The sequence below is a fragment of the Malaclemys terrapin genome, chromosome 12, assembly GCF_027887155.1.
Source record: "Malaclemys terrapin pileata isolate rMalTer1 chromosome 12, rMalTer1.hap1, whole genome shotgun sequence".
In the NCBI taxonomy this organism is placed as follows: Eukaryota; Metazoa; Chordata; order Testudines; family Emydidae; genus Malaclemys; species Malaclemys terrapin.
In genome coordinates, this window is record NC_071516.1 from 17,707,765 (window position 1) to 17,733,532 (window position 25,768).

The 25,768-nt window shown below is 44.2% G+C and overlaps 1 protein-coding gene, 1 long non-coding RNA gene and 3 other non-coding genes across 5 annotated transcripts; 1 reads left to right on the forward strand and 4 right to left on the reverse strand.

The window, feature by feature from the left end:
• Positions 1-3,580: 3,580 nt before the first annotated feature.
• Positions 3,581-9,177, reverse strand: LOC128846966 (uncharacterized). The gene is made up of 4 exons (XR_008446824.1): positions 8,779-9,177; positions 7,683-7,829; positions 5,939-5,984; positions 3,581-4,014 (listed from the first exon to the last, which is right to left on the reverse strand). It is a non-coding gene; the product is annotated as an uncharacterized LOC128846966 (long non-coding RNA).
• Positions 5,785-5,878, reverse strand: LOC128847176 (small nucleolar SNORD12/SNORD106). Its single transcript, XR_008446860.1, has one exon. It is a non-coding gene; the product is annotated as a small nucleolar SNORD12/SNORD106 (small nucleolar RNA).
• On the reverse strand, positions 7,917-8,008 carry LOC128847174 (small nucleolar SNORD12/SNORD106). Its single transcript, XR_008446858.1, has one exon. It is a non-coding gene; the product is annotated as a small nucleolar SNORD12/SNORD106 (small nucleolar RNA).
• Positions 9,020-9,111, reverse strand: LOC128847175 (small nucleolar SNORD12/SNORD106). The gene has a single exon (XR_008446859.1). It is a non-coding gene; the product is annotated as a small nucleolar SNORD12/SNORD106 (small nucleolar RNA).
• Positions 9,178-10,404: 1,227 nt separating the features above from the next.
• Positions 10,405-23,818, forward strand: LOC128846934 (retinol dehydrogenase 10-like). The gene is made up of 5 exons (XM_054046220.1): positions 10,405-10,860; positions 16,560-16,658; positions 19,423-19,568; positions 22,909-23,040; positions 23,701-23,818. Exons 1-5 carry the CDS (start codon positions 10,405-10,407, stop codon positions 23,816-23,818), a joined length of 951 nt encoding a protein of 316 aa, XP_053902195.1.
• The last annotated feature ends 1,950 nt before the right edge of the window (positions 23,819-25,768 follow it).

The following is a 25,768-nucleotide window of genomic DNA, read 5'->3' on the forward strand; positions in this document are numbered from 1 at the left end:
TTTCACCTCTTGTAGGAAGTGAGAGTGTGTGGGCCGGGGAGGGCCCCATGGCTGAACTCTGGGGTGGGAAGAGTGTCTGAGCACCTGGCTGGACTGGGGGTGGAGAGCAGGCCTGCACAATATGCGGCCCGGGGGCCGCATGAGGCCCATGTGGGCTCACTGTGCGGCCCGTGGGGGGGAGGGGGGGGGGCTGAGTAGGCGGGCAGTGGTGGGGAATGAGTAGGCGAGCCAGGCAGGTGGAGGACTGAGGAGGTGAGTGGGCGGGCAGTGGCAGGGGGGGCAGGAGAGCCAGTGGCGGGGGCAGGGGGGCTGAGTAGGCGGGCAGTGGCCCTCGCAGCTTTATGAGTTGTGCAGGCCTGGTGTAGAGAAACAGGAACTGGGCTGCTGAGGGGGTTTCTTTAACTCTCTACTCCAGGTGGGGATTTTTTGTGGATCTGTATTGTTACCTACATACTTGCTGACAGGTATTTTGAAATAAATTACCAAAATAATTCACACTGATGTGATTATTTAGTGTTATTTTGACATACAATGTGCAGAATTTTTATTTTTTTTAAGCACAGAATTCCCCCAGAAGTACTATTTGCCCCCAGGCAAATGCAGCTCACTTCATTGTATTAAGCATGTATGAACTATTAACTAGTTACAGGTTTGCACTGACCAGGACATTGCAGACATGTTACCTTACAGCTGTGGAAAACTCAGCCTGTTCCTTGAGTTCTAATGAATATGGCATAAGAATTGTTTTTAGAAACACCCACCTTTAATGTACACACCTGCTGCATTACTCCCCTACATGAGCACATTAGTAGCAGCTATTTTCATCAAGCCTGCAGTTTGAATGGAGTCCTAACACTCTAGAAGAACAGGAGTACTTGTGGCACCTTAGAGACTAACAAATTTATTAGAGCATAAGCTTTCATGGGCTACAACCCACTTCTTCGGATGCATATAGAGTGAAAAACACTCTAGATGCTGCTAGTTAATGAACACATTCCAGCTCTTAGTATCCACTCTGAAGCGTGCATGTGCATTGCAGCAGGAATGCAGAAGTGCTACCAGCTTATTTATCCACACATAGCCAGACCCTGGTGGAGTCATCAGTTCAACCAATGCCAAACATCTGCCAGGGCTGACCCCAGCTACTCTGACCCCGCTGCTTCCGGCTTGCAGCAAAACATCACTTAGCCAGGAATATTGTGTGCCACATAGCAATCATGTCAGATGGAGAATGGCTGTCACCTTCCTAAACCAACAACACAGTAGCCTCACCTGAGACTCAGCTTCATTACACAGGGCAAAGTAGTTAGGATTTTTGTATCTTGTGGTAAATTCACTGCACACTAGCACAGACTGAGCAGTTGAGGGGAAACAGATTTTTACTACTGCTTAATATAATCAATGGAATCAGAATATGTAAAATTAGATGTACAGGAGAGCTGCCAGCTATCCCATGGCTCTAACTGCCACCCTGACTGGCTTTTTCCTGCTTTAGTGATTTCCTGTTCATATGCACTATATGCATCTGTATTAAAGGTAGCCTGGGAGGTCTGAGACAAGTGTCAGCAAGATGGGGTTAGAAAGCTGCAGTATTTAAGTGCCTCCATTTCACTAAAGAAATGGTTCTACAAGCCAGAACTAGCAAATGCAATCACTAAATATGTCATCTTCCTCCTGTCAGACTGACAGTTAGGATCAGCAGAGGCAAGAGAGCTAGATTCCCCTGGATTTATGAGGGGGGCTGACCCTAGACCTTTCTCTGAAGGGCCTTGGATTTTCTCAGTTCTGAAGTCACCTGGCTGCATCTACAGAACAGAACTCTTAAGTGGAAATGAGATTTAGGCAGAGTTGTGTAGGCTTATTGTGTTTTGTAATTTATAGCAGCAGCTATTCGCCTTGAAGGGGCCTAAGTTTTATTTCTGTGCAAGTCAAAAGAAATGAGGGAAGAGTGCAGCAACTACTTAGAATGCCTTCAGGCTAGCTTCTCCACTCCAACTCAAGGGGTAGAGATACAAACAGATCCAGCTAGAAAAGGTAGACTGCCACCCCAAGGGCACTGTTCTCTTCTGAGATACTCCAAGAGTTGAATGGGGAGACAGACAAGTGTGGAGAGGAAAAGCTGGCAACAGGTGCTCTGCAGTATGCCCACCCTTACTAAGCCCTATCTGCTCTGAGGCTTAGTCTACACATGGAAGTTCTATCAGCATAGCTGCAGTGGTCAGGAGAGTGAAAAAACTACATCAGAGAGGTTATAGCTATGCAAGAGTGCTGTCAACATAGCTACCCACATTGAGAGAGGTGTTGCTACAGCAACAGAAAAACCCTTTGCCAGCATAATTATGCCAACATTGTTGCCATAGTGTAGACATACCCTTAACCAATACCATGCGTCAGAAGCGGGGAGATGAGGGAGCCAAGACACTAAGAACACAAGGCTTCACCGCAAGTCTGGCTACCACAGCAGCCCCAAAGCATGCAAACCACCTGGTGCAGGATAAAAACAAGGAGTCCTGTGGCACCTTAAAGGCTAAGATTTATTTGGGCATAAGCTTTTGTGGGTAAAAACATCTCACTTCTTCAGAGGCATCTGTTAATCTTTGGGTACATCTTCACTACCCGCCGGATCAGCGGGTAGCAATCGATCCCCAAATGTGCTCCCCATTGACTCCAGAACTCCACCAGAGCGAGAGGCAGAAGCGAAGTCAAGGGGGGAGCTGCAGCCATCGATCCCGCGCTGTGAGGTAAGTCGATCTAAGATATGTCAACTTCAGCTACGTGAATAGCGTAGCTGAAGTTGCATATCTTAGATCGATCCCCTTCCCCCTCCCCCCCCAGTGTAGACCAGCCCTTTAAGGTGCCCTTGGACAACTTGTTTTTGTGGATACAGACTAACACTGCTACACCAGTCCCTGATACCAGTGCAGGATGAATTACCAGCTCTAAGGCAGTACGTACTGACTAGGCCCCAGAACCTTGTTCCCTTTAGTTTCTTACTCCAACTGAGGCTCTGGCTCTCCTAAGTTGTCAGTAAGCAACACCTACCTTCCCAGGTGCATGTATTTGATGACCATACAGATCTGTAAAGTAAATAGCCCAACAAAACCTAAACAGCTTTTAGAGCAGCCAGCTGTGTCAGAATCTCATGCAAAGTAGGTTTTAAGAAAGGTGTCTCAAAGGAGGATGATTGAGGGGTAGTTTTATTTGTCTGAAAACAAGCTGACAGTTGGGTATTTTCCCCAATTTAACCGTTTAAAAGCTTCTCAAGATACTGGCATCACTTTATGCCTGGGGTCTGCATTCACGCATGTCTAGAACAGGCTATCGAGGTATTTGTCATCTCCACGACTGTGGTATTTGAGCACCTCAAACACAAATGGATTTTTCTTCACAACATAGGGAAACAATCCCCATTTTACACATGGGGTGCTGAGGCCGGGAGATCATATGACTTGGCTAAGATCCAACAGGAAATCTGCTTAGCACAACTCAGATTTGAATCTAGATTTGATGTCTAGAGACCCAGGCTCTGCTTAACCACACAACCTTCCCATTCATATACAGAAGCACACACTTCAATCCATTTAAGAAGTTACCTCAGTACTTTTAATGATTTTTAGTACATCATAATCTTCCACATTACAGCAGTGGGTTGAACCCAACTTGCAGTGGGTGAATACAGCCATTATGGACACAAGAACACTTGACATAGTATGTTACTGCATAAAAAGACATCAAGATCCATCCCTTCCAATGAAATGGCTCGTGAGCTTTGAGACAATAAATTACTAAAGTCCTTTGGCATCTCTTAAGGAGGCAGGACATGCAGTATTTCTTACTCCACACAGAAAGAGGGAAGCTTGACCATGAAGTCATTGCAGAGCAATGTGGATACAACAGCCTAGACTCGGGATATTTTGCCGTCACTTTAGCAAATGTTCCCAATATTAACAGGAGAGCTTTCTGCTACTTCACAGGGCAACTTCTGCTTCGTGCTGACATTGACAACTCCTTCACCTGTCAAGGGAAAGTCAAGATTTAGTCATATGAACTCTGCCTATTTTACAGACAGTTAAAGCAGTTCTTTCACTTTGCACTTCTAGAGTTACACACGGGAGTTTGATTCAACCTTGTGTGTTTGAGTTCTCCACAAGCTAAAATAAGGAACAGCTACTTCTCCCTCCATATCACTTAGAGCATCTTAAGACCCAATGCAGCTACAGCAGTAAATGCAAACTTAGTACAGCAATACACCCACATAAATCTGCTTTTTCAGTTCATTATGTTTAAAGATTTTGGAAAAATTAAGACACACAACTGTTTGCTTCAAAAACAACAAGGAGTCTGGTGGCACCTTAAAGACTAACAGATTTATTTGGGCATAAGCTTTCGTGGGTAAAAACCTCACTTCTTTGGATGCATAGAGTGAAAGTTACAGATGCAGGCATTATATACTGACACATGGAGAGCAGGGAGTTACTTCACAAGTGAAGAAGAACTGTTTGCTTCTTCACAACGGAGTGAACTTTTCAGTCCCCTCTGTTTTAAGATATTGTTTCCAAGGTTTATTAAAAAAATATATATATATATAAAAAAAAAAAAAAGCAAGCAAGAAAACCAGGGTCATTTCCTGGGCTTGATGAAGGGACGTGTATAAAGGAGGCAAACACCTTGAATGAAGAGTTGAGGCGCACAATAATAATCTTAAACAAAAGCTCTTTTTACTGACTAAAGTTAAATTTCCTGTTAAGACCAGTTTCAAAGTAATTTTGAATAAATATCATCCTTTTCCCCTCTTAATTGAGCTTTCCACCCCACAAGTCCTGTGACATGAGCACTAATCACTAAAGGGGATTTAAGTACCTAAGCAGAATTTATAATTTTCAAGAGCACCAAGATGCCCAATGCCCATTGATTTCAAATGGGAATTAAATGGTAGGTGCTTTGGAAAATTCCACTAGGAGCCTGTCTGAATCTTTAGGCATCCAATACCTTTTTAAAACCTGACCCACCTTCAGTCTTTCAGGCTGGATGGGACCTGACGTACTAACAAAAGTCTGCTGATGACCCAGCCACAAACATCATAAACAAGTGAAAAGAGCAGAAACCCCAGCCATACCCCTCTCCCCAAAAAATAAATTCAGTCACTTTTAACACAGCAGTAATAGCACACAAGCTATTTTTACAGTCAGCTATGCCCATGACCTACATTTTGTTTTAGACTGGTACAGCAGTCTCTGCAGGGCTCATAAAAACATGGATCAGTTAATGCAGGGGTAGGCAACCTATGGCACGCGTGCCGAAGGCGGCACGCAAGCTGATTTTCAGTGGCACTCACACTGCCCAGGTCCTGGCTACCGCTCCGGGGGGCTCTGCATTTTAATTTAATTTTAAATCAAGCTTCTTAAACATTTTAAAAACCTTATTTATTTTACATATAACAATAGTTTAGTTATATATTATAGACTTATAGAAAGACCTTCTAAAAACGTTAAAATGTATTACTGGCACGCAAAACCTTAAATTAGAGTGATTAAATGAAGATTCGGCACACTACTTCTGAAAGGTTGCCGCCCCGAGTTAATGTGTGTTACACATGTTGGTGACTATATATAAACTATCTTCAAGTGTTAATGAGCTGTGTGCAAAGAGCACCCTCAATTACTGCCTGCCTTCAAAGCAGTCTACATTTATGTGCAATCATTTTGACCATACAGGCCTTGGGCATGGAGCGCTATATGTAATTGGTATTTACACAGCAACATGAACAGGGAAAGCATCTCTGCATCTGTGGAATCAGACAGCCTGGCTAAAATGCAAGTTTTGGTCAGCATTGCCGATCTGATGGGGAAAAAAGTTTGAAGTCATCACATTCCACAGAATGACACGCCTTTCAGGTTGTCAAACACTTTTTTTGCAAAAAATTAAAACCCCAGTTTACCTTTAGAAGATCCTCAAGTCTATGTCTATGGACAACATAATAGTCCCTGCAAGAGAGAGATTGTACAGGAGGATTAATGACTTTCAAGGGCTGCTGGCATTTAAAATATTCAATCTGCATCTTAGAAAGTCTATGAGCTACAGAGCAGTAAGTGGGTGCATTTGAATGACAAAGGTTTATTTTATATTCCATATTGAGTGCCACTAGTAATCTAACTGAATTGCTAAGAACAAGTATCAAATTATGAAACAATTTTAACAGCAATACAGGAGAGAAGACTTACTACTTTATGCCATCAATAAATCCACTCAATGAATTATCAAGTCATTATTTGAACAAAACCTTTCTATTAAGGCTTGATGTACTCTGTAGTGTTCACATGTGATCTCTTTATGCACACAGCACACCTCAGGTGCTGCAAATTTTGCCTTCATGCTATATACAGATGCACTAGCTATCACATGCCCTGGCTGTCTGCACAGCCACAATGGCCCTGAAAATTCTGTACCTGGCACCACCATCATAAGTCTGGTTCCATAAACTGTTATGCAATGCTGGTAACTAGGCCACACGGTTACTCTACCTAAACCTGGGAACTCACATTGGCTTTGCTGTTCACTTTTATTTACAGGCTTGGACAGAGCCACTATGGAGCTATTTGGGCATAAGCTTTCATGGGTAAAAACCCCACTTCTTCAGATGCATGGATCTGAAGTGGGGTTTTTTTTTACCCACAAGAGTTTATGCTCAAATAAGCATGTCTAAGATGCCACTGGACTCCTCGTTTTTGTGGATGTAGATTAACAGGGCATCAGCTCTTATATCATGGAGCTGTTCCTACAATATCCTTCTGGATCCCCTGCTCATTCTAGCATTTACCCATTCCATGACAAACTATTAAACTATCACAATGGGATCTGCCTAACAGGATGCAAGAGAGACAAGGTGGGCAAGGTAATCTCTTATTGAACCAATTTCTGTTGGTGAGACAGACAAGCTTTCGAGATTCACAGAGCTCTTCAGGTGCCCACAGAACACCACACACATCAGCAGCAAACCCTTTCCTTCCACCCTTGACTGGCCTGCATTTCATGGGTCATGCATTTACAGACATTTCTCAATGCTCCCAGACTTCCACAAAGGTTCCCATTCACAGACCATTTGCAAAGCTTAATGACCCCCAATCAATTGTGCCCATTGCCATCCAGCAACCTGAGCAATGGTGGATTGGCTGGGCCCTGGCTTTTCATGTTCCTCACCACTGGACATGCACTGCTGTTTACATGCAGTATTTGCCACCTATGTCTAAGGCTGGCAGACTTAGTCAGCAACAGACATGTGGGGGCAATGGAGGGACAAGATATTTCTGCAGAAAGGATGCATCCAAAGTGAAAGTTTTTTTTTTTTTTTTTTAAATGATACCCAAACAGAATGTTTAAAAGCAAAGGCTGCAGTCACTCCTACTTGGGAGGCACTATGCACAAACTTCTAGCCTGAGAGGTGAAGGGTTAAATAAATGTCTGTCTTGTCTATTACAGCGTAAACTCTTCAGGGCAGCATCTGTCTACTATTATTTGTACAGTGACTAGCATAATGGGGCCCCATTCTCAATTGGCCCTTATGCACTACCATAATAATAAGTAAGTGGGATACATGACTGTGTTTAAAGCCAGTCTCTCCCTTGTAGGGAGAAATTATTTGAGATTGCTGTCAGATACTGAAAGATATTTATTCAGAAACTTACCACTCTCCCCTATTAATGGCTCATAAGTGGCTTGTTAACCAGGACAGTGACCACTTTTTCCAAGTCTGCTTCAGGTCACCATGGCACCTTTCTCTCAGTGAGCCAGGTATCCCAGGCTCACGTTGCTCCCACCTTGCTGCCATGGACCTAAAATGTACAAAGGCACGGGGTGGGATTAACTACAGAGTGTGTGTTGGGGGAGGGGAGAAAGAGGAGAAGAAGGGGCCATTCCCTAATGGTGTATCAGACTGAATCTGGCTAAAGCAATGAAAAATCAGCACTGTCGCTCTGATGGGGAAAAAAGTTTAGTCATCACGTACACCAGCGAGATCTCGGCTCCAGAGTGAGCTGGAGGGAAGTGCCAGGGCAGCATGCAAATGACACCCTAGTTTGCATGCAGTTTCAGCAAGACAGACACATGTGACCTAGGTAGCTACCTGGTTATCAGCACATTAGGTTGGCATGCAACTGCACAAATGCACTTCACTTTTTGAATAAGTCAGCCATAAGAATACCAGTTACATGTTTCAGCCAGAAAACGGTGAGCATCTAGCACCCATCTAAATTAGAGACTGCAGCACCTTAGATGTTACAGTGGTAGGTGCTAAGCAGAAGCCGGTTGTTTGGTCACATATGGGGAAGGGAAAAAACATACTGAGAAACAAGGGAGGGAAATGAAACAGCAGCAGATAGAGACATGGGTTGGCAAATGAGCAGCACTTTAAAAATGGGAGTTTAAGATAGCAAAGAGAGACTAGGATATTGGGCAGAGAAAGTGGCAAAAAGGATGCAAAATACAAGTGGCTTACATCTGTTGGCTGGGGCAATGGTGGTTGGGGTGTGACAATTTACCATGGAGAGGGCCATACAAAGTATTAAGCTACTTAGACTGTAAATTCTTTGGGGCAAGCCCATTTTTGTTCTGTCTGTACAATGACTGCTTAGTCCACCTAACTAGCAAACTTGGAGTGCAAGCTACAGCCACCCCCATCTGGGCTGCCCTAAGCAAAGCTTCACACAGTAGTTACATGCAGGCACCAAGAAACAAAAACTTGTAAAACAGTAGTGACGGGTATTTATTCATAGACGGACTTACCGCTACCTCCTCCATGAGGGTCACAGGGGGCAATGGACACAGTGGGTTCATAACCAGAGCACCGGTGCTTCCTGCTGGTTCTATCCTGGGGCCGCGCCTGGCCTTGCTCTACCAGCCCAGGGCTCCAGCACATGTTGCCCGCGCCTGCTTGGTGGACCTGAGAAGCAGAAGACCGAAGAGGCGAAAGACATTTAGTCTCGCTGACCATCCGGCGGGAGCAAAGCAAAGGCCGCCTCCCCGGGCTGGTGCATCAGACACGATCTGGCTTAGAGCAGCGGAATCAACACCGTCGCTCTGATAGGGAAAAAAGCTTTAGTCATCACGTGCACCAGCGAGACCCCGGGCTGTGGGCGAACCCCTGGCTGGGGAGCAGAGAGCGGCCAACCCGGTCTGCGGCCAGACACCCCCGGGCCCTCTTCCAGGGGGAGCGACAGTCTGCTGGAGAACGGGGGGTGGCGGCCAGCGAGAGAGCAGCAGAGGCAGCCGCTAGCGAAGGACTCCCCCCAGCAGCCGGGCGCGGCCGAGGTGCAGCCGGATCCCCGCGGCCCCTCCAGCGGGGACACCCCATCAATACAGGCCGAGTGCAGCAGTAGGGGCTGCGAGGCACTGCTGGAGCTGGACAGGGGACAGGCACCTGCGCGGACGGCCGCGGATGGCACTGGATTGTACGCCCCCCCCCCCCCCCGCACAAGCCACTCACCGCTACCCTCAGCGAGCTGAACGAAAAAGGGAGCGCCTATCCGCGAGCACCCCCTTATATAGCGGACTGTGCCTGACTGCGCATGCTCCACGCACGTGTACCTGGGAAACGTAGTCCCCGAGGGGCTGTCTGTGTCGGGCCATGCTCGTTTCAGCACGCCAGGGCTCCCCTCTCTGGGTGCTCTCTAATCGGGCTCCCTCCCCGCTGGCCAGTCAGACACAGAAAGGCTGGGCGGTTGTGCAACCCACGACCGCCTGCCCACGGTTTGTAGGAGGAGGAGATGGGCCTGGAGTTAAAGGGTCTGGTTTGTCCCTTCTCTAAGGCAGCCACGCACCAGGACGGGTCTGGGTTGGTAAAGCCCCATCAAGCAGGTCTTGTGCCCAGGTGGGCCTGACACCACCAGGCGGGAGTCTGGGCAAAGACAGCAAAGAGAAAGTGTAACGGGTCCTGGAAAGCAGCGTGCCTGTTTCATTCCAGGCCAGTACTTTGCACTAATGGCAGTTTTTGCCTCAAAAGCAGGCAGGACTTTGACATTTAGCTCATCAGTGCAGTGGTTTCAGGGCAGCAACTGTGGCACTCGAGAGTTCAAGCTTGTGCAACGTTTCATAAATGAAACGCTCCCCAACTGTTACACATTCAGTAAATCCTTGAGCTGCAAATCTAAGGCCTGATCCTGCTGCAAGCTGCCGAGTGCTCTCAATTCCTGGTGAAGTCAATGAGAATCGAGGGCAGTTAGCACCTTGCAGGATCAGGCTCCTAATGCCTCCATTGTAGTACAGATCCCTCTCACTTATTGGTAGCGGTGGCAGGCCTGTCTAATCTCTTAATCCAGCATTTCCTTATATATCCTTTCTGGACTGTGCTGACTGAGGCCTTCACTACATTGGCGTTCCACAGACTGCTCCTGTTTTAAAAGAAAAGAAACAATGGGTGTGCTTATAGATTTTCTGCTCCTCACAGCTAAAGTTGTGGGCTATATAATCCAGTCCCTTATGCGGTGGATAAAGAGGCCCACCGAGAAAAGAGTCACCAATGAAATATGTTTAATAACAGGTACGGCCAGTGCAAGAGGACTGGGTCGGCATTTTGCTTTAGAACTCGCCCAAAGAGGTGCGACGCTTGTCCTGTGGGATATAGACACAGATGGTAATGAAAAGACTGTGGCACTGGTGAGGAAGCTGGGGGCCAAGGCTTATGCTTACACCTGTGACGTGAGCCAGCGAGAGGACGTCTATAACACTGCAGAGAGAGTGCGTCGGGAGGTGGGAGATGTCACCGTCCTGATAAATAATGCTGGGGTTGTAGCAGGGAAACCAATCTTGCAGTGCTCAGATGAAATTCTGGAAAGGACCATGAAGACTAACTGCCATGCGCATTTCTGGGTAAGTGTCATTTAGTGCAAAAAAACAAGTATAAGATGATTGAGAGGCAGGGTGCCCTTGTAGGTCGGGCACAGGCTTGGAAGCAAGCGCTGGTTTTAGTTCCTTACTCTGCCTCTGACCTGCTGTCTAACCCTAGAGAAGTCACTTTACCTCAGTGTGCCTCTTTCACTTATCTATTTATGCTCTTTATTAGAGACAAGGTGGATGAGGATGTTTTTTATTGGACCAACTTCTGTTAGTGAAAGAGACAAGCTCTTCCTCGGGTCTGCTCTTTGTGACTGGGACTGACTCTTACTTCTCACCCTCCAGCACGTCCTGAAGGCAACCGATATGGCCTATTTTAGACCAACGACAGAAGTCAACTATAGAGTCCAGAGCGGAGGGAGATGCAGCAGGGCCCCTCTACTTGGGAATTCACCCACCCCTTTATCCCTGAAGGCAAAAGTCTTGCCCTTCAGGACATGCTGGAGCAGAACCCATTCATTTGTTCAGGGATTTGGGACAGGGTGGGTTCCCTGTATTTGGGTGCTGTTAATTCACTGTCTGACTTTGGAGAGTGGGGTGTCTCAAGGAGAAGGAGGGGCTCAGAGTGGTGGGCTCAGGGGAAGGGGCAATGCATCGCATGCTGCTCCTAGGGGCTCGCAAGTGATAGCAGCAGGAGGGCATTGCATCACAATGGGGTGGAGGGGTGGGGCACTGGAGCCCCACCCACTCCAATCCCCACAGTGGGGACGCTGTCACTGTCCAAGAGACCCGAGCTGCTGGACAGGAAGTGGTGCAGCAACTGGGTGCCCCCCAGCCACTGACCACCAGTCCCGATCGCGCTGCACTACCCAGGCTGCCCAAGCCGGATGCCACAGGCCAGGCAGTGCTGGTGATTAGAGCCCTGTACGGTTGTATCCGCATCCGATCCACTTTCTGCAAAAATGGATATCCATGGATTTGCAGGGTTCTATAACTCATAACATCCAGTTAGACCTTGAAGTGGACACATCCTGTTGAGACAAGCATCAGAGGGGGATATTTACCACAATCTCTGCCTTCTAAATGGGTCCTGGCATCACATAGCCAGTTTAACATTTGAAATATTAGTTCCTTCTTAACCTTTTTGGAGACAGGTTGAGATTCTCTTTTCATTGGGAAGACCCCTCTACTCACTGCTGGAGTTCAATATTTGCAGTACAAGAAATTCCAAAGATTTGAGTCAAGGTTATCAATAGATCTCAAAGCACTTTGCAAAGTTGGATGAGCATCATTATCTCAGAAGGGAAAATGTAAGGTTCAGAGAAGTTAAGTGACTTGTCCAACGGCATACAAATGCAATGAAAAAACTGGGAATAGAATCCAGGTATTCGAGTCCTGTACCCGATCCAGTCTAGATCACACTAGCAACTGTATTCCTTCAGGTCTGTATATTATTCTCTCATTTTTAGACTAGGTGGTTATACATTTTGTCATTTTATTAGTCCAAGATGAAATTACATTTGGAGCAGCTATTCCCTAGCTAAAATTAAAAGCAATGGCAATCAGTCATTGTACTCCAAGGCTTGATAAGGTCACCAACAGAGAACAGAGATAACCCCCATTGATTAGTATTACTAGTTTGGTACCCACTGTGGTGGGTTTATACCTTCCTCTGAAGCATCCTGCACTTGTTATTGAGAGAGAAAGATCAGATACAATGCGGCAAGCTTCTCATGCTCGTATTTTCTGAACCAAAACATTAGAAAATCAGAGCATTGAATCCAAACCCAGTAAATTATCACAACCCTTCCTACATGTGAGAATAGACTCCGTAATGGTTTATGATCAAATATTTTCCAGTTTACACTATGCAGAACGTCAGGGTCCCATGGGACACAGTTCAGGATTGGATTGATTTTTCTATTTTGGGTTCTCGCCAAGGATTGTTGTTATTTATTATTTGTATTACTGTATTATATTATTGGGGAGGGATAGCTCAGTGGTTTGAGCATTAGCCTCCTAAACCCAGGGTTGTAAGTTCAATCCTTGAGGGGGCCATCTGGGGCAAAATCAATACTTGGTCCTGCTAGTGAAGGCAGGGGCCTGGTCTCTATCCTTTCAGGGTCCCTTTCCAGTTCTATGGGATAGGTATATCTCCATATTTTTTTTTTATTATAGTAACATGTAGGAAGTCCAGTCTTGGACCAGGAGCCCCTTAGCTGCTGGACAAACAGAATAAAAAACTACAGTCCCTGCTTCATTCATTACAAACTCTCAAACTCACCCTAAGCAGAGTCCAGGCAAATAAAAAAAAATTCCTGTTTTCCAAATCTATAAAACCAAAATCTTGAATTAGTTTTACTCAACATAAAAGTGTTAATTTATGGCCAAAGATTAAATCAGATTGAATTTCCCAGGCTTTGAAGTCTTGATAAGATCCCTTTAAATATTTCTCCACTAAGTAATGACTCTTCCAAAGAGAAAGGCATCTGTCTCGAATGAGAACAATCTGTTTCATGAATGGCACACTCAGACATGCCTGCATCAGTGATTTTATATCCATAGATTCACCTTAGTCATGAGAACTGAATGGTCATCCATTTGTTGCAGAAGTACTTTGACAGAGAGGGCCACATGGCATCTGTGAAAACACACCGAAGGTATTTCTCAATCTGCATTGCTTGGGCAGTGCAAGCGCAGCTGTTCATGTTTAGAAAGGTCAGCCAAGCAGAGTGTTCCCATCCCATCCCTGTGATAACATATACATGACAGGGTGGTTTCCAAGGTTGAACGCTGAGCTGCTTCCCAGAATTTCCCTGGTGAATGAAACCTCCTCTGGTGGCCAGGCTAAGATCAACAACTTGAAGGGATAGTGCAACACAGCACAGCAAGGGGGAAAGCTGAGGAACCGTCCCCATTCATGTCTTGGCTTCACATCTATGAGCTTTGAGAAGCAGAGTGATCTACTGGAACAAACAAAGGATTAGGAAGTGAGCAGTCCTGGGTTTCACATCCCATTGTGCTGACGACTCCCTCTATAGCTCTTACTTACGTAACCACTCCGTGCCTCAGTTTCTCTGTGTAAAATGAACATTGGTTCTGCTGAGTAACCAAATATAGCCATTTGGTTGCTCAGATCTACCAAGTTACAGGAAGCTTTAGCACAATTTGACTTGCCACACTGGTTTTTCAACCAACCAATCAGCCTATGTTTCATAATTGAGATTCTTGTGACAGCAGCCACATCAAAACCAAGCTGAAGAAAAGTATGTCCTGAAATCCTAGTGGATGGTTTAAGGATGTTATTTAAAATCTGACAAGAGTGCAGAAGACATCCTGCAGATGTATGAACTAGGATATGAAAATATACCAATTGTCTCTAGAGAGCTAGCCAGAGGAGAAACCCACATGAGGTATTCTGTGCTCACTCTCTCAGAGACAACCTAACCTATGCTGTTTCACCCACCTCCTTATCTAGAGGGATCATATGGAGATAAAGTGCTGAGTACATATAGGCGTTATGCAAAACATTATATTATAAAAATGCCTATTTAAATTCTGGTAACAATTATTGTTCAGTATGACTTATGTTTGCAGGCAGCTAATTCTGGAAAGTAGCTTATCAGCCAGGACTTGGGGAAATGAGGTCTGGATCCCCATTAATCCTGGTTTCACAGCACTGAAAGATGAAAAGACAATCAGAGGAAGGACATTTTAAGAGGATTGCAGTGAAAACTAATCAAGTTACACAGCAAAACCATCTCACATGTGCAACCGAAAAGGAACTTTAAATGGGCATCAGTGTTTCCTAAATTGGCAGGATAGGGAAAGTGGGAGGGCCTAGGATAATCAAACACATGAGACACAGCTATTTTGGCTGGATTTACTTAATCTCCCTGGGTAACATACAGATATTTTCATAGAAATCTTTTTGGCTGGAGCAGTGTTTAAATATGGTTTCTTAACTCACTTTGGGTTGATTGTAGCAGGGCCCTTATGAAGGCAGAGTAAAGTTTGTAAGTGCATAATAAATGGTCAGAAGCCACCTCAGCTCCCATTGTTTTTCACTTGTGGATGCAGACAGAGCTCCTCTCTGAGAGATTCACTGGCTTCCAGCCAGCTTATGAAAGCTTTGCTGGATCCAGTCATTTATCAGTGCATTACCCAACAGAACACGTCTCCCAGGGGACAGCGGAGAGTTGTCAGAGTGCTCACTCTCTTGGCATGGATGCTTTTGGCACAGCACTACAAGGTAAAGATGCTTCTGGGCTGCATCTGCATTTAGCATTTTAGCTTTGTCTACATTAGAGGTGGTTGTTCTCTTGCCAGTGTCTCCCCACCAGTGAGAGCAATGATAGGAATGGCTGCTGGCATTGGAACCATGCTATTGTCTAAGCCTGCGCAGAGAGGCTCTAGCCAACGGGATGGTTACAAGGCTGCTGGCGGCCTGAATTACACTGAAGCTCTCATTGCTGTCCACAGTATGCCAATACTCTCAGAGCTCTACAACAGTGGTTCTGCAACGCAGAGGTCTTCCAGGGGATGCACATCAACTCATCTAGATATTTGCCTTGTTTTACAACAGGCTCCATAAAAAGCACTAGCGAAGTCTGTACAAACTAAAATGTCATACTATGACGGTATACTGCTCTAATATACTGTACACTGAAATGTAAGTACAATATTTATATTCCAATAGATTTATTTTATAATTATATGGCAACAAGAAGAAAGTCATCAATGTGTCAGTAATAGTGGGCTGTGACACTTTTGTATTTTTAGGTCTGATTTTGTAAAGCAAGTAGTTTTTAAGTGAAGTGAAACTTGGGGGTACACCAGACAAATCAGACTCCTGAAAGGGGTACCGTAGTCTGGAAAGGTTGAGAGCCACTACTCTACGATCTGGGAAATCTTCATTGGCAGCTGAACATTAAAGGGATGTGTTTTCAACACTCTAAATGTGAACGCCCTGTACTGGCAGACTGTCATTCTTTTGCTCAAGTGCCCAAATAAAAGTTGTTAAAACAAGAAAAATGTCTGAGTTGCCAAAACTGACCACACTGGTTTCTGCAGGATCCTTAAGTGTTTAGCATGTAAATGGTCAACTGCTAGATACGGGCTTGAACCAGAACCCTGGATCTGAACTATCCCAAACTTGGATGGAGTGGAGATCAAAACAGCAGCTTTGGTCTCTATGTAATACAAGAAGCTAAACCAAAACCACAGGGCCAAACACCCCCAAACATTGGTCAAGTTCCAATCCAGGTTGTAATTTTACAGCTCAAGCCCATCTCTCCTAGCTGCCTCATGTTAAATCACATGCATCGCTGACTTAAAGCCATGAAAAAATCTCTCATCTGAAATCAGCAATGCTGTTAAGGGGCTGTGTGGAATGTTCATAAAAATACACTCGTCAGCATCTTTACTGCACATTGGGAAAATCTCCATGCAGCTGCCAAATCAGAAACATGGACCATTCGGAATAAGGAAATTGCAAATGCCTAAAAATCATCTAGTCCACATAATGGAATAAGGGCGAGTAAAAGAAGCTGCTTCTCTGCAGTAATAGTTGAGCCATGAGTCTTTTAATCTGCAGCTAAGAATAGAAATAAACGTGTGTCCTAGCAGCGCATCAGCAAAACAGACTTTGGAGCTTTGTACCCACGCTCTTAGATGTGCAAGTGTAATAGGCGAATGGTGCACATGAATAAGCTCTCTTCCTTCTGTCCATACAGACTGTCAAGGCTTTCCTTCCAAGAATGATGGAGATGGACCATGGTCACATTGTGACGATAGCAGGATCCTTGGGCCTCTTTGCAACAGCTTGTATGGCGGTCAGTAGCTATGGATCACCAAAGTGTGTGCTTTCCTTTCACTCCCCCTCCCCTCAGCAGCTGGTGCTGCAGGCCCCCCCCCTCCCCCTGATTCAATCAGGGGTATTTATGGTACAAGTCATGAACAGGTCAAGTACTGTGATTTTTTGTTTCTTGCCCATGACCTGTCCATGACTTCTACTAAAAATACCCGTGATTAAATCGTAGCCTTACTTTTCAGTTGTAATTAATTTCATGGGTGTTCCTCCCCCCAAAAATGTGGTTGATAAAACAGAAGGCATCACTAGGGAGGGGTGTAGGTTAGTGGCCCAAGCACAGCACTCCTGAGTTCTAATACTACCTCTTACACGGATTCTGGGGGGCCTTGGACAAGCTACTTAATCCTTTCCAGCCTCAGTTTCCTTATAGCTAAAAGGCAAAGAGTAATCATTACCTCCATCACAGGCACGTGGAAAGTGTTATGTCAGTATGGGGTTTCTTGTGGATTTCTAGACACATGGTCCTGTATTCCCAAATCTCAGCACCTTGTTTTTCCCATCTTTAAGATGGAGATAACAATGAATCTCTACCTGTTAAAGCACTTTGGAACAGTCAGAATGAAATGCAAATATTACCTAAGGCCCCCAAATCCCATTGAAATTTAGTAGCATTTGGACACCTAGCTCTATTTGAAAACCTTTGAAAACCTCAGCCATAGTTTGTTGCATTGTTTTCCTGAGACTAGGATGACCTTTGTTAAAGAGCTGGCATACATATGTCAGCAATTGTCAGCTTTGGCAAGCACCCCGCTTGTTTCCCCAGCATGTTTCAAATGTGTGTGTGTTGTGGAGTTCAGTCTATTATCCATATTAAAAACGGGGGTGGGTGGGGTGGGTTATGGAGAGATCTGCTTATCACAATAGCTTATTGGTGCTAAAACCTCTACACATGTTCTCAAGCTCTGAGGAGGGGGCAAGTCAAGTGAGAGAGAAAATTACCTGGAATGTACAATAAAAATAGGATGTTAGATGCTAATGGAGAGGCCGTCAGAAGCAATCTGACAGCCCAAACAAGGTAAAGGATGGAAAATGGGGTCCCTGAAATTAAGAAAAACCAACAGATCATTTTCCTTCATTATAAATATGGGGGTGTTATGCATCTGTTTAAAGTGCAAAGACAATATTTATTAGGCATTTCCAAAGTATTACAGGAGCAGTATTAATGCAGAGGTTGGATTTTAAAAAGCAAGAACAATGGTGTAAATGCACCTCATTTCTGAGGTCTGCACTGACCTGATTTGTACGGGGAAGTGAGGCTCACAATTGTGCACACTTTTTGCAAGCAAAACTGCACATCTAAGTGCTATGAAAACCTGGCTATGAGTTGGATCCAAGCCAATGGAAAGACTCCCCTGGGGTTTTAGATCACATCCTTAGCTCATTGGCACCTGCAGTTTATCAGCAGGCATTGCTAGTAAAAGGCATTTATCCAGGGGCAAAGAAAGACATTATCCTGGATCAAAAAGATGGAGGAGATTATAGAACAATATGGTGACTCAGAAAGGAGTTGAAATCAGAGGTAAAAAGGAAAAATGTTTTGAGTACAGCCAAACTCACTGAAACATATGACAGCCTCCTTGTGTCCCATTTACTTGGGACCATCATTTTGCTCATAAGATTGTTACCTCTTTTTGACCTGAGTAACTAGTCAAAGCTCAGGCCCAGAGGATGTTCCAGCTGTGAACAGAAATTGATGTTGGAATCTGGTGCTTTCTTTGATGCTTTTAAAAAAAAAAAAAAAAAAAAAAAAAAAAAAATCAAGCAGTGTATAAAGTCCTGTTTCTCCTAACACAAGAGGAGCCGAAAAACGGGATAGCTTCTCTGTTTACAGCCTCAAGCTTCTTTATCCAGCACCAGACCCAGAAGTCCCCTCTCTAGTTTCTTCCAGGGTCATACACCGTGCTTGTACTGGGAGAGAGCGAGAGCCACGACGTCTTGCTTCAATTTCTGTGCTTCGGTCTCCCCGTGTGTTCTCAGTTTCTGTCTGCACTTCAGTTTGTCCCACCCACCCATGTTTAAACATTACCCTGTCAAACCCCCCCGCCCACAGGCGCCGGCTTCCTCCTTTCCCAGGGGGTGCTCAACCCCTGCCCAGTCCCAGACCCAGCCTCCACTCCACCTCTTCCTCCAAGCTCCGGCCCTGCCTCTTCCTGCCCAGTTCCACCCCTCCCTGAGCACGCCATATCCCCCCTCCTCCCCCTCCCCCCAGCACCTCCTGCATGCCGCAGAAGAGCTGATTGCGGTGGGGCGGGAGGTGCTGGGAGGGAAGGAGGGGGAGCAGTTGATCGGCAGGGCCGCCAGCGGATAGGAGTCACTGGGTGAATTGTGGGGGAGCCGGCTGCAGGTGCGTGCTAAGCACCCACTAATTTCCCACATGGTGGTAGTTTTGGGGCAGACTCCATTATGCCTTGTTTTAGGTGGGGCCTCTTAGCTGTTTCTTAAAGGGTGCATCACATCCATCACAGTTTCAATAAGATTTTAATTCAATCCATAACAATATTGAAAGGTGGCATGTGGAAAACTAAGCGGGTCACAAGAGTCTCTATTTTCAGCATAGGTTCACTGGAATGCTTTGGTTCAATGAGCAAACCTGCTCTGTGCAGAGAAGCCAGCCTCCGGCACTCCCGTAGCTAAGCTAGCAATTGCCATCTAATACCTGGGAGTGTTTCCAGGAGGAACAAGCCTACCCCCACCTACCACTAGCCAAAGCCTCTCATTGTCTGCAGGATTACTGTGCGAGCAAGTTTGCAGTAGTTGGATTCCATGAAGCTCTTAGCCATCAGCTGAAAGCCAAGCGAATCAATGGAGTGAAGACTACCCTAGTGTGCCCCTATCTTGTCGACACAGGCATGTTCACTGGCTGTAGAATCAGGTAAAACTATTTACATTCAACTCATTCGCAGACATATCACACCTGTCCAGCTGCAACTGGGGTCAGTTCCTCAGTTGTTAGGGAACCTGAAAGAACACCACCAGCTGACTTTATAGACAACTAGAATCAGCAGACACCAACGGTTAGCCTTGCAGCAACTCTGCCCTGGTTCAGCCGCTCAGATAATGGAGCAATTAAACTTTCCTTTAATTAGCCTAGCGTACTTGTCCCTTAATATTACTGAATTATAGCAGTTTGGATCACTAGTGTATAACACCGACATTTTTTTAAGAAAGGGCAGACAGCAAAATCAGAAGGTAAAGCTGGCATCTCGATAAAAGTAAAGAGAACTTGTAAAATCCTTGCCTACAAAAATGAAAATAGGAACCATCCTTTCTCTGAGGGGTGGATGCAAATGAGAGCTTATGTAAGAAGAATCAGGCTAGAAATGGATCTAGAATGATTGGACATGACCAAGAAACCAGGGGAAAATTGTAGCAAACTTTGGCAATTCTAAATTGCAGGAGCTGTCAATACTCACATGTTCCCTCATTAACAAAACACTTCAAACTAGAGTGAACCTACTGGATAATGATACACTCACATGAAAATAAAGAGTACCTTCCTGTCAGAGAGGGAGGAACCCTATACTGAAATAGATTTCTCCATTTATAAGATCAGATCCACATTATAGCACAGGACCAGCAGACAGGATGCGCTTCTTGTATTACTGACTCTACCACTTTGAGATCTTGGACAAGTCACTTAGCTTCAAGTTTACCTATTTTCACAATCACAGGAGCATTAATTGCAAAGCACTTGGAGGCCCCTGGGTGCCAGGTACTAATTTTGTACAAAGATTTCTATTAATGAAGTAGCCTGTATAGAATTTGCAAAGAGTGCATGATTCTCTGACCAGGGGGATTGGGCCTGAATATCGCAGGATATGAGAATAAAAAATTCCAGGTGATGAAACACCACAGGGTATATAGTATTTCCTCCCCCTCCCCTCCGAAGTAATGTCATAAGCCAAAAGGTGACATACCTTTTAGGTGTGTTTTGCAGGGTTTGGGGCTGGAGGTAGGCTTCCCCTCTGCAGCCACACTCACGTATAACTGAATTTTAATGCTGAGCTCCCAATTCATCTGTCCAAAGAGAACGAGCTCCCAGTAGACCAGAACTCAACTAATGTGGAGATGTTCAAAACAAAAACTACAGCTCGGGTACGAGACCCTCACGTATGGCTTGTCTGCACTACAAGCGCTATAGTGGTACAGGTGCAGCTAATCCACTGTCGTGTAAGACACTTGTTACCATGATGGAAGGGGTTTTTCAGTCACTGTAGTATCCACTATCTCAAGAAGCAGTAGCTAGGGTGATGGAAGAATTCTTCTGCCAACCTAGTGGTGTCTATCCCAGGGCTTAGGGCAGCTTAATTGCATATCATGGGTCACTTGCAGGTTTAAAGTAGTGTAAATGGTGATTTTTCTGTAACTTGAAGTCTTTAAACCATGATTTGAGGACTTCAGTAACTGAGCCAGAAGTTAGGGGTCTATTTCAGAAGTGGTGAGGTTCTGTGGCCTGCCATGTGCAGGAGGTCAGACTAAATGATCACAATGGTCCCTTCTGACCTTAAAGTCTATGAATCTATCTCGGGGGGTGAATATCTCACCCCCCTGAGCGACATAGCTAGGTCAATCTAAGATTCAGGTGTAGACCAGACCTCAGATAGTAAACCTATAGTCATGACTATGGAGCACTACTCACAAATGTGCACTGTGCTTAATGTTGGTCATTAAATTAAAACTAAGCTGACTTTGGATAAACAGCTTACAAAAGGACCAGATTCAGCATGTAGCACAATTCCATTAAAAAAAAAAAAAATCAATGGCATTGCAATTGAGAGAGTTGCAATCAACTCCTACCTTTGGCCCAGTTTGTCAGGGTGCATCACCTTAGGTAAAATCAGGCTACTCTCTTTCTTGCCGGAATGAAGCCAGACTCCCAGAACAGTGCAGAGTTGGTCTGCAGAAGCAATGCTTTAGAAAAAGAGATCACATGACACTGTTCTAGTTGAGAGTCAGCACCTACAACACTTGGAATGGAACTAGCATTACTACACACATTGAAAGGCTCACTAAAAATGACAGAGTCCTGTGGCACCTTTAAGACTAACAGATATATTGGAGCATAAGCTTTCATGGGTGAATGCCACGAAAGCTTATGCTCCAACACCTCTGTTAGTCTTAAAGGTGCCACAGGACTGTGTTGCTTTTTACAGATCCAGACTAACACGGCTACCCCTCTGATCCTTAAAAATGACAGTTACCTTTGATGTTAGCATAAGATAAAGAACTCCGCAATTATTGCTAGTAATCCTCACCAGGAGCCAGAATTGTTTAAAATTCATTTAAGCCAGGAGCACTTGACGTTGTACATCACCAACAAGGGTGGTATCTGAGCTAATACAGTCAAAGCTTTATTGGGCATGTTGGGGGAATGGGTGGGGGGCTGCCTGTTAGTCAAAAATTCTAGTTAGCTAAGAGTTATACTGACCCCTGGAATACCAATTTTCAAAGAATTAGAATACAATCAAATGAATAAAGTATAAAATGGTATACAGGTACTCACCAATCCAGTAGTAGTACTGCACTGCAGAGTGGTTGGTTTCTTGAAGCACTTAGGTGTATACAGGTAAAATTTTCTATACAGTAGGTTATCTTAGGACACTACATATCACTATGGGCAGTGCATGGCGTTCACCCAGATCACTAAAAATACACTTCACTAAAACTATACTGAACATAATTTAATCTTTGGTGATTCAGAAGGCACTTCCGGATCTTGCAGTGCATCAGTCATCATTATCAACCTCAATCATCATTGTAGATGTAGGCAGTGTAGGAGATTGGGCTGAATCTGTAAGGATTCTGATACACCCTGAAAGTGGCTTTTTTGAATAAACCCCTGATATCAGCTTATGTGTCTTCTGCCTCTTCTGCATAAAAATAGAGTGCAGAATGTGCAATTGCATAACCTCCTGGGCAGTATACTAGTCCCGGTTACTAGACTGAAGATTTGTATTGGGAGATATCAGAAATGCCGGTTAAAAGAGCTTTCTGGTTGATAAAGTGCAGGATAACACAGCTTTTACTGTAATTAGAACAGGTTAGACACCTTGGTTTATGAACTCCCCTGGCTCTACCTAATATGGTTTAAAAGGAAAGGGTTGACACTTTTCCTTTATGCAGTGGGGGTTTCAGAAGGGTTATACAGAATCTAATTTTCCCCAAATTACTGATTTCTCTCTTAATGAAACATTTACCAATTGTTTTTCTAGGCGAGAGCTGGCTGCTCTTCTCTCTCCATTAAAACCAGATGACTGTGTGAAGATAGCAATGAAAGGAATACTGAATAATCAGCCCATAATATGTATCCCCAGAGTAATGTACTTTGCAGTAGTTTTAAAACAGTAAGTATTTCCACTCAGGGAATTGCAGCTGCGTAAATTCATTTTGTTGGTACTGTTTCAAGATGCACTTAAAAGTGAAATAATTGGCTGTAGTGTTATCGGACTGTCCCAAAATGGCTAGAACATTCAGATTTAATAGAAAAGTGTATCAGAAGGTTCTTGGCCTTACATAGGGCCGGGGTCTGCTACTTCGGAAACCATGTTCTTTCCACTGCAAAAAAGATTGTTTTAAATATGCAAGACACTACACCTACATCTTATGTTTGAAATAGCAAAGACCATGGAGGTAAGATACTCTGTCAAAGGCTTCTTCAGATTGTCAGCTACATTACATTTAATGTTCAACATATCTATTAGCAATTTGGGGAATATGTTCTGAGATCTGACAGGGAGAAGATGGATTGTTTAATATGTTATAGCTTTTCCACCATAATCTTATACAATTTTAGTATTTTAGAATAGTATTAGTAACATACAAGATTTTTTTCTTTTTTTGGATGGAGAAGGTAGCATAGATATCCTCTTAGGTAAGTTTTGTTCACTTTTCAATACATTATTTAGATCTAGTCCACAGATTGAATCAAGGCCCTAAAAGAATTAATTGAATAATGATCTGAGAAAATTAACATCTTTTCCTAATTACTGAAACTTTATTTCCAGCCTCCTTCCATGGGATGTTCAAGTTCTTGTTCACAAGTTTTTGGGTATTGATAAGTGCATGCATCCATTCATTAGACAAAGGGAAGAGAAATGCCATCTCGTAGCAACAGGAAGATAAAGATTGGTACTTGCACGGATTTATTAACAGCTTCTGGAACACTTTCTTAATCTAAACTCAACTGGGAAAACCTGGTGAATAAACTCACTTCAATGTAGAAACACTTAAGGTAGCATCTTATTTTGATCCATACTTTATCTTTTGGTCTATGTCTACAGGCTTTCAGGAGAATTCTGACAACACCAAGCATTTATGTAATAGCTACTACACACAAGGGGGAGGGCTAGATGAAGGATATAAATACATGCATCAGCACTTGATGCTTGGTTCCTTCACTGCACATAGGCACTTCTGAAAATCCCATCCTTTAGTCTTTATGCATTACAGCAGGAAGAGATCAGGTCTTCAACTTTGCTCCACAAGCTGGAGTAGTATTTTGTCCCAAAGTCCCAGGAGATGGCAAGGAGATGAGGAGAATAGAAGTCCTTCCAGGAATTTTTTCTTTTTTTAAATTGTTTTCTAGACTTCTTGGCCACCACACTATAAAGAGGGGGAGGGGTCATGTATTTTCAGACATGCTTCCCTTAGCTCCTTTTGGATGGGAAGTTTTATGCTGTATGTTCTCAGCTGGGGATATGATTAAGGGGCATGGGAAAGAATCCCCTTGTGGAGCTGGATGACTTTTGAATTTTAAGTTATGAGAAACAGGAAAATTAAAAAAAAAAAATCATTTCCCCCCCACCTTGTTTTTCATCAGCTGTATCCCCTTGGTTGTGCGGATATTCCATTAGAAAGCTGGGATAATCTTACAGGATGGCTGCTTGAATGCTCATTTTAGGACTTTATAAGAATATCTTAGTCTAATTGGGACCCAGGGTCCTTGTTAGTTAAAGCTACGTGTCTGGTAAATACATGCTTGTTTTGTGATGTGGATAGATGCTGTGTCAGGGGAAGATCCTCCCATCTCCGAGACAGTCCCTTTCCCTGGGAACAGACTAGACAATTCTGTTTTAGTTGCTTCCTGGACAGACTTCACAGGTGGAACATTTGTTTAGATGTGCCACACCCTGCTGCTGTGAGGCAGGGAGAGCTGACTGTTCCAGACATCACTGGTCTGCTCTGAAGTTTGGAGGAAGGGACCCTAATCTAAAGCTGCTCCCATCCCAGTAGTTTGTAGGATTTGTGCCTAAAGGCAATGGCTGAAGAGGGAGTGCTTGCCTCAGCTCAAGGCAGACCACTTGGGGACAAGAGGAAGAGACACAGCTGAGCAGATAGGTCGTCTCAGTTCCACTGCACAGGAGGCAAACCAGTGCTGTGGATTAGAGTATGAAACACAGATGCCATTTATAAATGTTAGCAGACTCACTGTGAAGCTTGCCTTAAGTGTGTGTTTTGATTTCAATGCTGAAAGTTGGTGTAAATTGAACTTTCTCACCTTCCTCACAGGGATGTTGTGAGGATTAGTGTCTGTACAGTACTAAGAACATGTAAAGTGCTATACAAATGCCATTACTACTATGTGAGAGAAAGCAAAGACTGAAAAGAAATATCACTGTCTCAACTGCTGTTAGTGTAATTGTTCCGAGACTGATGGATAGAACAGGACTAGATATTTTAAATGTTAGATTTTCCTTACACTCAGTCACGATTTGAAAGGCACACCCAGTACAATAGAACCTCAGTTATGAACGCCAACGTTAAGATCTGACCAGCAGCACACACCTTATTTGGAACTGAAGTACACAATCAGGCAGCTGCAGAGACTAAAAAAAGCAAATACAGTACAGTAGTGTTAAACGTAAACTACTAAAAAATAAAGGGAAAGCAGCATTTTTCTTCTGCATAGTGAAGTTTCAAAGCTGTATTAAGTCAATGTTCAGCTGTAAACTTTTGAAAGAACCACCATAAGGTTTTGTTCAGAGTTACGCACATTTCAGAGTTATGAACAACCTCCATTCCCGAGATGTTTGTAACTCTGAGGTTCTACTGTATGACTAAATTGCATTATTT